The sequence below is a fragment of the Trifolium pratense genome, linkage group LG5 (assembly GCF_020283565.1).
Source record: "Trifolium pratense cultivar HEN17-A07 linkage group LG5, ARS_RC_1.1, whole genome shotgun sequence".
In the NCBI taxonomy this organism is placed as follows: domain Eukaryota; kingdom Viridiplantae; phylum Streptophyta; class Magnoliopsida; order Fabales; family Fabaceae; genus Trifolium; species Trifolium pratense.
Window position 1 is genome coordinate 55,468,038 of NC_060063.1, and position 15,565 is coordinate 55,483,602.

At 35.4% G+C, this 15,565-nt stretch overlaps 1 protein-coding gene and 1 pseudogene across 4 annotated transcripts; both read left to right on the top strand.

The window, feature by feature from the left end:
* The first annotated feature begins 1,287 nt into the window (after positions 1-1,287).
* Positions 1,288-11,199, top strand: LOC123883338 (eukaryotic translation initiation factor 4G-like). 4 transcript variants are annotated; one of them, XM_045932102.1, is made up of 11 exons: positions 1,288-1,593; positions 1,715-1,961; positions 2,629-2,765; positions 2,998-3,135; positions 3,310-3,377; positions 3,468-3,524; positions 3,759-5,159; positions 5,247-5,448; positions 6,046-8,461; positions 10,206-10,400; positions 10,657-11,199. In XM_045932102.1, the coding sequence occupies exons 2-11, from the start codon at positions 1,813-1,815 to the stop codon at positions 10,988-10,990; spliced, it is 5,097 nt and encodes a 1,698-aa protein (XP_045788058.1). In that variant the 5' UTR covers positions 1,288-1,593; positions 1,715-1,812; the 3' UTR covers positions 10,991-11,199. The 4 variants fall into 4 exon arrangements, with proteins under 4 accessions (XP_045788058.1, XP_045788061.1, XP_045788062.1 ...); XM_045932105.1 differs by lacking the exon at positions 2,998-3,135 and having other exon boundaries at positions 1,334-1,593; XM_045932106.1 differs by lacking the exons at positions 1,288-1,593; positions 1,715-1,961 and having other exon boundaries at positions 2,627-2,765; positions 2,993-3,135.
* Positions 11,200-11,934: 735 nt separating this feature from the next.
* Positions 11,935-13,182, top strand: LOC123886930 (annotated as a pseudogene).
* The last annotated feature ends 2,383 nt before the right edge of the window (positions 13,183-15,565 follow it).

A 15,565-nucleotide genomic window follows, 5' to 3' on the forward strand; every position in this document is an offset into this window, starting at 1 on the left:
ACAATTAAAAAAATTTGTACTTTGTAGCACATCAAACAATAAGTCTATTCGTGTCTTTAGACTCTTCAATTAAAACAACAGCATAAGTAAACTTTTCAATCATAGTTCTAAGGATATATATTTTTTTCTTCAAGTAACCTAGTGACTAAAAAATCCACCTGAAAAGGTGAATAAGTGGAGTGTCCCGGATTCGAACTCGGGCTCCTACACATATAAATGTAATGTCCCTATCAACTAAGTTAGGCTCACGGGAACGGTTCTAAAGATATTTTACTATGATAATAATTTATTCCATATCTTATCCATTGCTCTTCATCCGACCAATTTATTGTTAGTAAAATCATTATTTTCTAATGAGCTCAATAACAAATCTTACATATCATGTTCTTGTCATTTTTTTTATTTTTGCTAATTCAAAGGAAAAACATTCCATTACCTATCTATAAATACAATTACACAAGTTATATTTTTTAATTCACTTAAACGACTGATTAGTGTGGCATGAACAAATATTCCTTTAACTACTATGATCCAAGGGTGTACCACAATTCATGTATTTGTAATCCATTTACCTATATATACTTTGTCAAAGTAGAAGAATATAATCGGCTACATACGACTGAAAACTATACATATCATTTTTTTTTTCACTTTCTATTTTTTTTCAATCATGTGGGTGATCAAATTGAGTGTTCAAATGCTTATGACCATATAAGATTTTTTCGTAGTAAAACATATAAACACTTTAAGTAAGAGAATTCACACATTCCATAGATTTTCTGATGAAAATTTGTGATCATGGTAGAAGCTTTGCACAATAATATTTTTTCTAAAATTAAAAGATTAAAGTTAAAAAAAGACTTACCAACAAAAACTAAGTATAATTAAAACACCCGATCTCCTATAATATTATGAACTATAATATTACAGGGGATCAATTTTAATTTTAACTATAATATGTTTGTTGTAAAATTTATCTACATTATTTTTTCTAGATTCGAATCATGATCTATACATATATAATATAATATTTTTATCGGCCGAATGATATTTATAAGACAACTTTATCTAATTAAATGTAGTATACTCATTCATATAGTATAAAACAAAAGACAAGATACTCTATAAAAAAAACAAAAGACAAGATTCATACAAATATTTTTTTTGTTAAAATAAAATAGGAAACAAATTATTAATCAATCAATTAAATAACAACAAATTATTAATCAATTAAATAGGAAACACAAAATGAAAAAATAAATAAATTGGAAGATGTGTTCAAGTGTTAAGTGAATAGGTGTCACAAAAACCGCAATCTCTCCTTAAAAAACCTACCTCCTTCTTTTTCTGTACTTTTGACCAACCTTAACCTTAACCTTCACATTAACATCTCTCTTACCTCTTCCACTTTCTCTCTCTAAAACTTTCTCTCTCCTCCACATTTTCCCAATTTTCTGCTTCTTCTGTTCTCTCATCACTCTCTTCTTCACCTTCTCCCTCCCCCTTCTTCTTCTTCTTCTTCTTCTCTCTCTCTCTCTCTCACACTACTGTTATCATCTCATTCCAACAAAACCCTAATTTCACTCTTTTAAGGTACTTCTTCACTCTCTTCTCAAAAATTCATTTTTTACTTTCTTAATTTCATTTTTGTGAAATTTTTTCAATTGGGTTTTTAATTAACGCTGTTTATGGATCTGGGTCATTGGATTTGCAGGGAAATTTGAAAACAGGAAGAAAAAAATTTGATCTTTCTTCTTTTGTGTTGTTGTGAAAAACTGTGATTTTTGAAGGATTATTATAGGATTGGTATATATGTCCTTCAATCAATCAAAAACCGAAAAGAACGACGCCGTTTATCGAAAATCTGGGCGATCGTCTAGCTTTAATCAGCAGAGAGGTCCCTCAGGTGCTTATGGAAGGGGCAGCGGCGGGCCTGCACCGTCACTCTCCTCTAACAAGAGGTCAGTTTGGGTTTTAATTGAATTATTATGATTATTGTTTTGTTGTTTTGATTCTTGATGGATTAGGAAATTGGGTGTTGCTTTGTAGAATTTGTGTGTATTTTGTAGGGTACTGGAATAGATAGTCAGTTATTCAATCAACTTTAAAAGTGAATGTTGTTCTTGTAATAGGGACTTGAGGGAGTAATAGAATCACTTTTATAGTCTTTCTTTTATGGAATCAATGGATGAAGTTCACACTATAGATCAAGATAAAATGATTGAATATACCTATGTGACATAGGGTATTGCTAGCATATATCACAAATAGAAATTTGGTCTTGAAAAAAACAGTTTTTAACTTTTTCCATAATTGAATACACAATTTCCAATACAAAGTTTCTATGTTTAGTTCACTAAGAAGTGTCTTTAGGGCAAATGTTAGAATTTGCCTTAGACAAATTACATAAATCTGTAAAAACTACTATTTTGGTTTTTTAACAGAGTTATAATATCCTTGTTTTGTTGCATGTAGTTTGGTTTGATGATTTTATAATTTGTTAACTCCATTATTAGTAGTGTGATCTCTCTCTCTCTCTCTCTCTCTCTCTCTCTCTCTCTCTCTCTCTCTCTCTCTCTCTCCCCCCTATGTTCCTATTTTATTGATTATTTGTGTTGCGTGTTCCAGTTTTAACAAGAAGTCTAATAATGCACAAGGTGGGCAATATAGGGTAAACCCTTCCCCAGTGAATTCAACAGACTCAAACAATGCTCCTGCTGGTCGAGGCATACATAATGGTACTCACGTGCAACCACAATTGCATGGTAAGCTTTAACGTGAGTTTTTATTTTATTTCGGAAAATGTCTGATAATTCTCTTCATCGGTTTTTGGTGTCTGGTAACTCTGGTTATGCTGTTTATTAGAAGTTTACTGCAACTGAACAATGTGGAAGATCCTTTCCTCTTTATACTGGAAGAATATGCAAATAATGTTTGTGTTTGGTAAATTATGGTTTTGTTTGTTTATGTAATTCATTAGTTTACGTGGTAGGATAGGAGCATCTGATGGGCCGGTTGCAAAGGCATCTGAATCAACAGCGCAGAGGAGCCCTAAAGTTGTTCCAAATGCACCAACTTCTCAACCTCCCCCTGTTGTGAGCTCTGATACAACCGCTCCTACAAGCCCTGCTAAGGGTATGTTAGTCTTGTAGGTTTTTGTTGTGGTACATCAGGCGTAGATTGGCTCCTAGTTTTTTGTTACTTGTAGATTGGCTAACATGAATTTGTGTTGGCAATTGACTTGTTTTTCGTTAGTTGTTTGCTTTGACTGTGATAGTCAAGTAATCTGAATATTTATACCTGTCCCAGGAGATGCATCAAAGGCGTTCCCTTTTCAGTTTGGATCAATTGTTCCTGGCTTTATGAACGGAGTGGCAGTAAGTTCTGACATCATTGCTAAATGTTTGGTTTTATGTGTTCCATTGAATTTCTAGGTGAGTAACTGATCATGTTCATATAATATGCAGATTCCTCCTCGTACAAGCTCAGCTCCTCCTAATTTAGACGAACAGAAGCATGCTCAGGTATTCACTTCTATTATTTTTGTCACTTTCTCCTTGATGTCCGACTGTCCGTACTTCTGTATAGTTATTAGATAGAGTTATTGCCACTAATCACTAATGCTTCCAAATGAATGATATAAATAGAAACTGTATTTGAAATAAAATTACCAATGCTTCCGACTGTCCGTACCTCTTAATGTGTTTTCACTTTTCATAGCAAGTTTTTACCTGATTTCTGTTTTCTTAAACTTTCAGGCCCATCATGACTCTGTTAGATCCGCTGTGCCTTCAGTGCCAATACCTCCTGTTCCGAAGCAGCAGCAACCACCTAGGAATGATGCAGGTGTAACTGACAAATCTAATGCCAGGGAGACTCATCTGGGGGCTAAGGCTAAAAAGGATCCTCAGGTGCCAGTTTTGACCCCAGCAAGCCAGACACAGAAGCCTTCTGTTGTTCCCGTAACTGGGATTTCAATGTCAACACCATTTCAGCAGCCACAGGCACCTTTACAGTTTGGTGGTCCTAATCCACAGATTCAATCTCAGGGGATGCCCTCGACACCCCTCCATATTCCTCTACCAATGCCTATACCAATTGGAAATGTTCCACAAGTGCAACAGCCGGTTTTTGTTCCAGGTCTTCAGCATCATCCAATGCACCCTCATGGGATCATGCATTCAGGCCATAACATAAGTTTCACTCATCAAATGGGTCATCAGTTGCCTCATCAATTGGGCAACATGGGCATTGGCATGGGCCCTCAATATCCCCAGCAGCAAGGTGGAAAATTTACTGGTCCTCGAAAAACTACTCCCGTCAAGATAACTCATCCTGATACACATGAAGAACTGAGGCTTGATAAAAGGACAGATGGATATTCAGATGGTGGGTCATCTGGTGCTAGGTCGCATCCTAATGTACCTTCTCAATCTCAACCTGTTAAATCCATTGCCACTTCTCAGCCTACGAATTATTATCCTTCCAGCTCATATGGTTCCAATTCTCCTTATTATCAACCTAATTCTCTTCCATTAACAAGTAGCCAGATAACTCCCAATGCTCAGCCACCAATATTTAATTATCCTGTGAACAATGGTCCACAAAATGTGGCTTTCATGAATTCGCCGTCTCTTAATTCTCAGCCTGTTAATAAAGTCAGCACTCCTATTCCTCGCATTGCTGAACCCCCCACTGTAGAACGTTCTCGTGAAGTACCTAATGTGATATCATCAGCTCCAACGGGGGTGGCTTCTGTGACTATTAAACCAAGTGGTGTGTCGGCTGTTGCGGAGTCATCATTGACTAATTCTAGTATATGTGGTGTTCAAAATAACGAGACTCCCAGTTCAGCAGCATCTTGCGATACTAGCTCCCCTTTACCACAAAAAGGATCTGAAACATTCTCGGAAATCTCTACAGGAAAATCTAAATCTTCTGAGGATTCTTCAGTTTTGAGTTCGTTGCCAAAACAAGCTGCTGCATCTGTTGTCGGTGCCGAGAAGCTTACGATGCCACCTTCTTCAGCAGTCACTGTGGATTCTGTTTCAGTTGTGACTAATAATGAAGCCAGCATGAGGGAACCTATTAGCGGGTCCAACTCTTTAAAGGATAACCAGAAGAAACCTGGGAAACAAGGTCAATCATCTCAAGATCAGGTATAGATTGAGTTATTTTTCACACACAATGTTGGTTCTTGGTATGATTGAATTTTTAGTTTATGTACTTCTTGACTTTTTCTGCAGGACTCTGTGCAATCTCCTCGAGCGGCGAATGTGACGTCTGGAGCTGTTGAAAGTGGTATATCGGATACTAAGGTTTCCACACCTGTAGGAAGTGAAACAAACCATTCTTCTGCAGATCTTCCCATATCTGAAGGATCTATTGCTAAAGCGGCTGATAGTTTGAGCGATCATAAGCATGATAAGATAGATGAATCATCTGAAGGTAAGTATTATTATAAAATGATGAACGTCCTCTTGATAAATTCCAAAAAAATTAAATATGAAACTACACTTTACACAAACTGGAATGAGTACGGGTACAAGATTTTTGGAAAAGCTAAGGTACATGTACATTAATAAATATACAAAGAAATGTCTTCCATAAATATAACATTTAACAAAAAATATACAAGAAAGTGTCATTCATAGGTTACTACATCACGTCAAAATTGAGTTGGGAAATAAATATACATAATCAATAAAATTATGATAGAAATAGGATATTTACTTAACAGGAGTGTGATAAATGTTGTTTATATAGTAAAAATTTGGCGGAAATATATAATAGGTAAAGTATCCACAAGTACCAAACGATTACCGGGTACCGGTATGACATGAATTTTGGAGACCTATGCTTCAGAGACTTTAAAACAATACAGAGAGGACAGGATGAATCTGCTAGTTTTAAGTCAGAAGGTGAAAGGACAAATGATTATTTAGGCGCATCTATCTCTACTGCATTGGATTTTAGTGACATCGCTTTAGGAAGAAATCATAGTGTAGTTACTAATGGATATTTTTATTGAAATTTTGACATCAGATCTGCAGTCTGCTGATGTACCAGAAACAACAAAGGAAATTAATGACAGTGCAGAGAATGCTTGCAGCGACTCAATGTCTCTTTCAGCGTCAGGTATCAAGGATAGACCAAATTTAGAAGCAAATAAAGCAAAAGTTACATCTAAAGGGAAGAAGAAAAGAAAAGAGATTCTCCAGAAAGCAGATGCTGCCGGGTCAACTTATGATCTTTATAATGCATACAAAGGACCTGAGGAAAAGAAAGAAACTGTGTTAATTTCAGAGAGCACAGAAAATGAATCTACATCTGAAGGTTTAAAGCAGTTATCTCCAGATTCTGCTCAGTTAGATTCTCCTGCAAGTGAGAAATGTGGTCACAATAAAGCCGAACCTGATGACTGGGAGGATGCAGCTGACATGTCTACACCAAAACTTGGAGTTGATGTTAAATCTCAGCAGGTTATTGATGGAATTGGAAGTACCGCAAAAAAGTACTCACGCGATTTTCTTTTGAAATTCGCAGAGCAATGCATTACTCTTCCTGAAGGTTTTGAAATTACGGCAGACATTGCTGACCCTTTGATGAGTTTCAATAATTCTCGTGATTCACATCCTAGTCCTGGCAGAACTGACAGGTCAAGGATGGAACGCCGTGGGAATGTTGTGGCTGAGGAAGATAGATGGAATAAAGGTGCCAATGCTTTTCATTCTGGGCGTGGTTTGGATGGTATTGGTAGTAATAGCGGTCGGCACGGTCAAGGAAGAAATTTTGGTGTTTTAAGAAATCCAGGTGGACAGGTATCCCCTCAGATGGCTGGGGGTATCCTTTCTGGACCAATGCAATCTGGGGGAAATCAGGGTGGAATGCAAAGAAATAGCCCTGACGGGGAGAGGTGGCAGCGTTCTACTAGCTTCCAGCAGAGGGGTTTAATTCCCTCACCTCAGTCTCCCTTACAGATGATGCACAGGGCCGAGAAAAAGTATGAAGTAGGTAAAGTCTCAGATGCGGAAGAGGCAAAGCAGAGGCAGCTGAAGGCTATCTTGAACAAACTAACTCCTCAGAATTTTGATAGACTTTTTGAACAGGTAAAAGCAGTTAATATTGACAATGCAGTCACTCTCACTGGTGTCATCTCACAAATCTTCGAGAAGGCTCTGATGGAGCCTACCTTCTGTGAAATGTATGCCAACTTCTGCTCCCATCTGGCTACTGAGTTGCCTGATTTGAGTGTGGACAATGAAAAGATAACTTTCAAAAGGTTATTATTAAACAAATGCCAGGAGGAATTTGAGAGGGGTGAAAGAGAACAAGAAGAGGCAAATAAGGCTGATGAGGGTGAGGTGAAGCTATCAAATGAAGAAAGGGAGCTGAGAAGAACCAAGGCAAGAAGGCGCATGTTAGGAAACATAAGATTGATTGGAGAACTATATAAGAAGAAAATGTTGACAGAGAGGATAATGCACGAGTGTATCAAGAAGTTACTAGGTCAGTGTCAGGATCCCGACGAGGAAGATGTTGAAGCTTTGTGCAAGCTCATGAGTACTATTGGGGAGATGATTGATCATCCCAAAGCGAAGGAACATATGGATGTATATTTTGAAAGGCTGAGAGTATTATCAAACAACATGAATTTATCTTCTAGGGTGAGGTTTATGTTGAAGGATGTAATTGATTTGAGAAGGAATAGATGGCAGCAAAGGAGAAAAGTCGATGGTCCAAAGAAGATTGAGGAGGTACACAGGGATGCTGTGCAAGAGAGGCAGGCTCAAGCTCAAGTTGGTAGGATGGGTCGTGGTATGGGAAACAATCAATCTGCAAGAAGGATGGATTTTGGTGCTAGAGGATCATCTATGTTGTCTCCTCCTGCTCAGATGGGTGGACCGCGTGGGCTGCCTACACAAGCACGGGGATATGGTTTACAGGATGCTCGTTTTGAAGAAAGGCAATCTTATGAGCCTAGGCCCTTGTCAGTTAATTTCCCTCAAAGACCCTTGGGTAATGATTCTATAACATTGGTACCCCAAGGTGGTCTTGCTAGGGGAATGTCCATTAGAGGATCAACAGCTTCTCATTTGTCAATACCTGATGTGCATTCTAGCCACGGAGACCCTCACAGAATGGCAGGAGGTATTAATGGTTATAGTAATTCATCTGAGCGCACACCGTACGGCTCAAGGGAGGATCTTGCATCAAGATATATTTCAGACAGATCTTCAAGTCTAGCTGGATATGATCATTCAAGTGCTCCAGGGCATAATATAAACTATGGTAACAGAGACTTAAGGAATGATGATCGGAATCTCGACAGGCCTGTTACAACTCCACCTCACACTCAGTTGCAAGGGCCAATTGTCTCCCAAAATGCTTCTTCAGAGAATGCTTGGCCAGAGGAACAACTACGGAACATGTCCTTGTCAACAATCAGAGAATACTACAGGTACCATTCTGTCTTTGTGGTGTGTATATCTTTCCGGTTACAGCTTTTGTTTATTACATTTAATTTAATCTCATGACAGTTGAGAGACACAAATGTTTATTACAGTTTATTTAGCCATTTAATTGCATTTAGGATTAGGATTTTATCATTATTTTGATACAGCTTTATACCATCTCATTAGTGAGTCTGCTGGTGCCAATTATAATAATCTTCCATTCTTTTATCAATCTTTCTTTTAGAATAAATCATCAATTTAGTCCGTAAACTATCATCGTCTCTTGAATTTAGTCCATAAACTATATAAATATGATAAATAATCCTTAGTATATGAAATCGGTCAACTTAATCCCTAAAGTATATATGAAAATCCATCAATTTAGTCTTTAACATCTTGACAGATTTTATATACTGTAGGGAATACTTATTATATTATATAGTTTATGGACTAAATTGATGGATTATTCTTTCTTTTAATTGTTTATACTACAAGTTGTAGTTGTTTGATTTCGGGGAACAAACTTGCCGCTTTATTTTTGTAACCCTATAGTTTAAACAAAAATAGCTCATGATTTGATTAAGTTCAATTCTTCATAGCTTTTAATATTATGATTAATTCCCAAACCACTCCAAACGCCTAATTTCCAGCCATGATGTTCAACACAAAATGATATCCTGTGAGAATGGGATTTTAGAGTGATCAGGGTCTGCAACATCAGTCGTTTGCGTGATATATCTTTTTTTAGAAAACAGCAAGCAAATTTTAAAGAGTTAAATGGAGTTTTCTCCTGGTCTGTTTTTTTCTTCCCTGTTCTTTGGAGTACTGAATTTCGCTTTCTTAACTTATGAACATCATAGTAATGGCCGGAAACTGTAAAATGTCCACACATTTTGAATAGGGAAAGGAGATATACAGGATGTTCTTGCTCTTTGCACTGTATTTATTGACACCGACTGACACATATACTGCATACACACATAAAAGTCTTTAGTATTTACATAGTTGTATACTTGTATTACTATTTAGAATGTACATAGTTGTATACTTGTATTAGTTGAGATCGTCAAGGAGTTAATCTTCTTCACCATGCATGTACTATTCTGCTGTCAAAATTTAACTTCTATAAATACACATGCATGTGTGGGATACAAGAATTAACAGATGAAGCAGTGGCACATTCTTTAATGTAGCGTGCTAGAGGGAGACCTTTTTTTTTGCTTTTAACTTCCTTTGAGTGGCACGTGCATTAAAGAATGTGCTACTGTTTCATCTGTTAATTCTTTAATTCTTTTAACATACTCGGTATCATTCTTTAAGTTGATTTTGCTGAATTTCATTCTAAAACAATGATACCGAGTATGTTGTTCTTCAACTGCCAAGGCTTATTTGAGTGTCAGCCAAGTGCCAAGCCTTGTCTAGTGCATGTCCATGCAAATAATAAATAGTATTAATAGAATTCCTGTTTGATACAAGTCTAACGAGTGTCATACATACGGCATTGGAAAACTGTTTGACATTGACTCCGATACCTCAGAAAATAGACATACATGTGCTTCATGGGACTGGTTATTGATGAGAACCAAGTTAAGTTCCATAAGTATGCTGATGCCAGCAGATGTGTTTTCTGTTTCTTTGTTAAGTTTTTAGGTTGAATTGTCTTTTGCTTCCGTAGTGTTGCATGGCAGCCTTATTTCCCAGTTTATCTTGTGTGTAATATTATCTGACTGAAATTTATGTAATTTTCAGTGCTAGAGATGTAAATGAAGTTGCTCAATGCATCAGAGATTTGAACTCTCCAGCCTTTCACCCTTCCATGGTTTCTGTATGGGTCTTGGACTCATATGAGAGAAAGGACACTGAAAGAGATCTTTTAGCCAAACTGCTTGTCAAACTTGGGAAATCTCAGGATGGCCTATTAAGTCAAACTCAGCTTAACGAAGGGTAAGATTTATTTCACGATATAATAACTAGATGGAGAATACTTTGAGTTTAATGGTGATGCACTGTGGCTGCAAATTAATTTTACTCCGACATCCAATAAAATCATCTCGCCACATAAGCCCACTTTGTAACCACTATAACTTCTGCATACTTGATTTTCATTGGATGTCAGTGTAAACTATGCCCCTTTACTCAGTACTTTGATTGTGAAAACACTTATCATGTTGTTTTTGTCTTTTCCATATATGTTGGCCAGGTTCGTGAAAGTTCTCAGTAATTTGGAGGATGATGTTAATGATGCCCCTAAGGCACCAGAGTTTCTTGGCCGTATTTTTGCAGAACTTATAATAGAGAGTATAGTCAGTTTGAATGAGATTGGCCAAGTAATACATGATGGTGGAGACCCGCCAGGCAGTCTCTTAGAAGTTGGACTTGCAGCTGACGTCCTCGGAAGCACCTTGGAGGCAATAAAACATGAGAAAGGCGACACTGTTCTAAGTGAGATTCAAACAGGCTCAAACTTGCGGTTGGAGACTTTCCGACCACCTAATACTTCTACTACATCAAGGAAGTTGGAGAAGTTTATTTAGATGATAGTTATGCTCAATGTATGCTTTTTACATACATATAAGGGGAAATGATTTTGGGTTAGACTCAACTTGCGGAGATGATTTTCTCAGTGAGATGGGTGGGTAGAATGATATATATTATGGTATCTTTTGTCTTAATTGTTATTTCTCCTATATCTTCACTGCAATTGTAAAAGGCTCAATTAATCGTCAGAATTTTTTAGGCTCAAGTTACTATGTTTGGTTGATTATGGCCTTCTATTTATTTCTTTGTAGATAGATATAATGGTTCAAATAGAAATTGTATGAATCTGTTCCAATAAAACACATCACTGAGTGAAAACAATAGTTGAAGTGTGTTAACTGAATTATTCAAGGCCTAACATAAGTGCTTATAACCACTTTGAAAATTATTAGAATTTAATATTGACTGGGTGTATATAGTCAAAGTTCTCCACGTTCTTAAGTTAACCTTTTCAGTTGAATACTTCCAAAAGTGCTTATAAAAAGAGACTGAATTAAAATGTCTATTTTAAATCTTTTCTAAATTCCTTCATTGATAGAAGGCATTGACTTTTAAGGACATGCTCACACTTTCAATAAACTAATCCATCCCTGGACTAACAAAATATACTTCTTGTAGTTTCTTTCTGTTTTATAGGGTAAACGAAGGAAACAATTTTCTTGCTGTAAATGCATCAACACAGTTATAGCATCAGCTATTTGATTTCAATCAATAGTCAAAATTATTTTAGTGCATGTGTAATCTAAACCGTCCGATGTAAAATTAATGACCGAGATTGATTACAACGTGTAACCACATTCTTTTGTTACTATAGCAAATCCGGATCCCAAAACGAATTATACCATCAATATAAAATAAGCCAACAATAATAATTAGCTCATAACCTGTACATATATATAAAGGAAAAGGGTTTTACTAGGCCATGTACATAATTTACAAGATGATGAAAAGTGAGATACACTTTGTGCACATTCTTTTGTTATTAATTCTTTCTCCATTAATTTGTGTTAATAGTGCAAACTTTGTGCTGATTCATGGTGGAAGCCATGGAGCATGGTGTTGGTATAAGGTTGCAACTATGCTTAAATCAACTGGTCATAATGTTACAACTATTGAATTAGCTGCTTCTGGTATCAATCAAATACAAGTTCAAGATATTCATTCAATTTCAAAATATTATAAACCTTTGATGGTATTTATGGAATCTCTTCCTCCAAATGAAAAAGTGATTCTTGTTGGTCATAGTCTTGGTGGGGTTTCTACATCTGTTGCTATGGAAAAATTCCCACAAAAAATTTCAGTTGCAGTTTTTGTTACAGCATATGTGCTTAGTCAAAATCTAACATACCCTGCTCTTCTTCAAGAGGTAGTTTCCTTAACTTATTTTATTTTTTTAAAACAATCTATAGTCCAACTTACCTGTGATCACAATGTTATTTCAGCGAGTTAAATAGGACAGGCCTACTAGAGGTACAGGGTTAATTTTTTTTTTTTGACTCTTTTCATCTAAAGTTACATTTTAAACGGTTTAATTCTGTAGTCTCAACCCAATGTCGTACCCGTAAATATATTTACCGTTACGCATTATGCATAAGTCAATGTCTTATTATTATATGTAAAATCAACTTCTTTGTAAATAGATTTAATTTAAATTAGTTACTACATCTTGTAGCAAGCTGGAAGGAATGGTTCTTTAATGGACACAAATTTTTTCTTTTTTGATGGACCAAATAAACCTGCAACTGCTAGACTAATTGGACCTAAATTCATGGCATCCAAGATGTATCAATTATCACCACCTAAGGTATATATAAAAAATTTCATATGATTTTGCAAGTTAATGAAAGTAACACCAAATTAAAATGTGTAGGATTTGACCCTTGCATTGTCCCTAGTGAGACCTGTACCAATTTATAAAGATGTTGAACTATTGTTGAAGGAAACAAAAGTAACCAATCATAGAAATGGAAGAGTACCTAAAGTTTTTTTTTTTTTTTGGTAGAGAGTACCTAAAGTTTTTATCATAAGCAAAAGTGATAATTTAATAACAGAGGATTTACAAATGTGGATGATTAAGAGAAGTGGTCCATTTGCCAAGCTGATAGTGATTAAGGATTCTGATCATATGGTCATGTTCTCCAAACCAAAGAAGCTTAGTTCTGCCCTTCTAAAGACTATTAATACTTGATCATATGGTCTATGTTCTCCAAATCATATAGTCATGTTCTCCAAACCAAACAACCTGAATCCCCAACCACAAAAAGATCTTATACCAAACCGAAGAGATAATGTCACAAGTAATGAACAAATGAACCGAGTCCGCTAACTCCCCAGTCCCCACACTGCACACATAGGGTATCCCTCTCAATTAAGTTATTACTTGATTAGCTTGAATGAGTTATATTAGTGAATCAGAATCTTCCATTTTGGCACTGCATTGTAAATCAGAGATGTATTTGGACAGGTTAATTACCAGTAGTGCACCAGAGGCTCAGTGTTTGACTTGCAGGCCTAAAAAATAGTCTAGTTGAATCCTATGGAAACCAAACCACTATATCCCATCAAGGTAACAAACTCTGAAGTAAAAATTCCATTCAGGATGGCCTGAAGAATTCAAATTAAATGCTGGTATCCCAAAACCATTGTTCTTCACATAAGACTGAACATCTTCAGCTTCAGCAACTCCTTTCAAGTAGTCACACAATTCACCATTTGGATCTATACACTTGTGCAGAAGACCAAATCCCAACTTCAAATCTCTCTAAGCAGAATTTCATAAACTCTTCACTAAATGGCCTCTTAAAAACTAAATCACAATTTACAGTATAAACAACATCATTAAGTATATGATAAAAAGAAATCCTCAAATATCAGGAATGTATAATGTGTTTGAATTGAAATAATGAATAAAGATTACTTACTGAGAAAGTTATAAGATCTGTAATGATCGGTTCGAGATTTGGGAAGTGCTTCCTTATCATGAACATAAACTTTGTGAAGTAGAAAGCCTTTAAGGTTCATAACAAGCAACTTCTTCTTCTTTGGTACAAGATTCAATTTCTCAACAGAAAGCTCCAATTCAATGAGGATATTGAGTAATACCTCACACCGGAAATCATTAAACTACAACTCATACCAAGTTATCAACAATATAGACAGTCTATACTCACTTGAATATCATGTAATTGAGGTCTACTCACTTTTGTATAATTATGCAGAAAATATTTGTATACGGGCGCGAGGAGTAAAAATATGAAGGTATGATGAGTCTTGAATTTCTAAGGCATCTTGCATCTATGGTTTTCTAAACTAATTGTCCATATAGTATACTTGTATGCAGGAATATACCAATTAGGCATAAAAAATGTTTGATACACATAAAAAAAGCATGTGAAACTCAATAACATGTTCATCATTCACACATCAGACCTGTTGAATTTAGTCCTTTCAATGTTCCTCCATGTTTAATACACCAAACTCATCTTTTTGGTAAACATATCTACCACATTGGAACAAAACCAAGTGGATATCCTCATACTCAATTTTATAAAGAGTGATGTGAGTTGTAAAATTCACATGAGTTTCACCCGATTAGAAAGTGTTAAAAAGAATGCTAAGGAATGCTACAATGGTAAGGAATGCTAATAAAGGTGTGTTGATATTATTCATCAAGAATTTTTTGTTTGATTAAACTTGTATAATGAATTATAAAGAGTGCTAATAAACTTCTGTTCAAGAATTAATGTAAATGTTCATATATATATATCAATCATCGATGTGTTCGGGTTTTCTTGATGTCCACCTTCAAGGAAAAGGAGTTTTAAGTCTGACTTTTGTATAATTATGCAGAAAATATTTGTATATGCGAGGAGTACAAATATGAAGGTATGACGAGTCTTGAATTTCTAAGGCATCTTGCAGGAATATACTTCTGTTCAAGAATGTAAATGTTCATATATATATATATATATATATATATATATATATATATATATATATATATATATATATATATATATATATATATATATATATATAGATCATGCTATTTGAAAATAAGAAATATAAAGAGATAAGTTTGCTAATTTTGGTTCTCTTTGCCATTGTTGTACCCCTCCAAGTTTAGATTCATCTTACATGTTTTGTTGTAACCGCTTCTTATACATCAAATCATATTTGCAAAACCGTTTCATGACGAGGCATTTTAGCATACCATGGAAAGTATTGATATACCAATAATAAGCAAGAAACGAGGCACTAGAAATAGCGCCACATCGGCCAAAAGATGTTGTTTGTTGGTGTTTATAAACTACAAAATGCTATATTAAAAAGTGATGATGTTGGGAATGTGAAAATATTAAATTGTTTGACGTTCCCTGCATAGTTTTTTTGTTTCACTTTATAACAAAGCTAGTTTCTTAATCTATCTTGAAACTATTAAATCATAATGATATATGGTGTTTACTTCCACACAAATGTTGAAAAATGATTATCCATTTCTTTCTTAAAATTATGAAAATGTTGAGTTCACATTTCAAAGATAAATAAACTTGAAGATTAGAGCATATAAA

Coding starts and splice junctions, on each gene's coding strand:
- LOC123883338 (XM_045932102.1), top strand. CDS start 1,813: ATGTCCTTCAATCAATCAAAAACCGAAAAGAACGACGCCGTTTATCGA. Junction 3,136..3,309: donor TCCTACAAGCCCTGCTAAGG/GTATGTTAGTCT, acceptor TACCTGTCCCAG/GAGATGCATCAAAGGCGTTC. Junction 5,449..6,045: donor GATAGATGAATCATCTGAAG/GTAAGTATTATT, acceptor TTTTGACATCAG/ATCTGCAGTCTGCTGATGTA.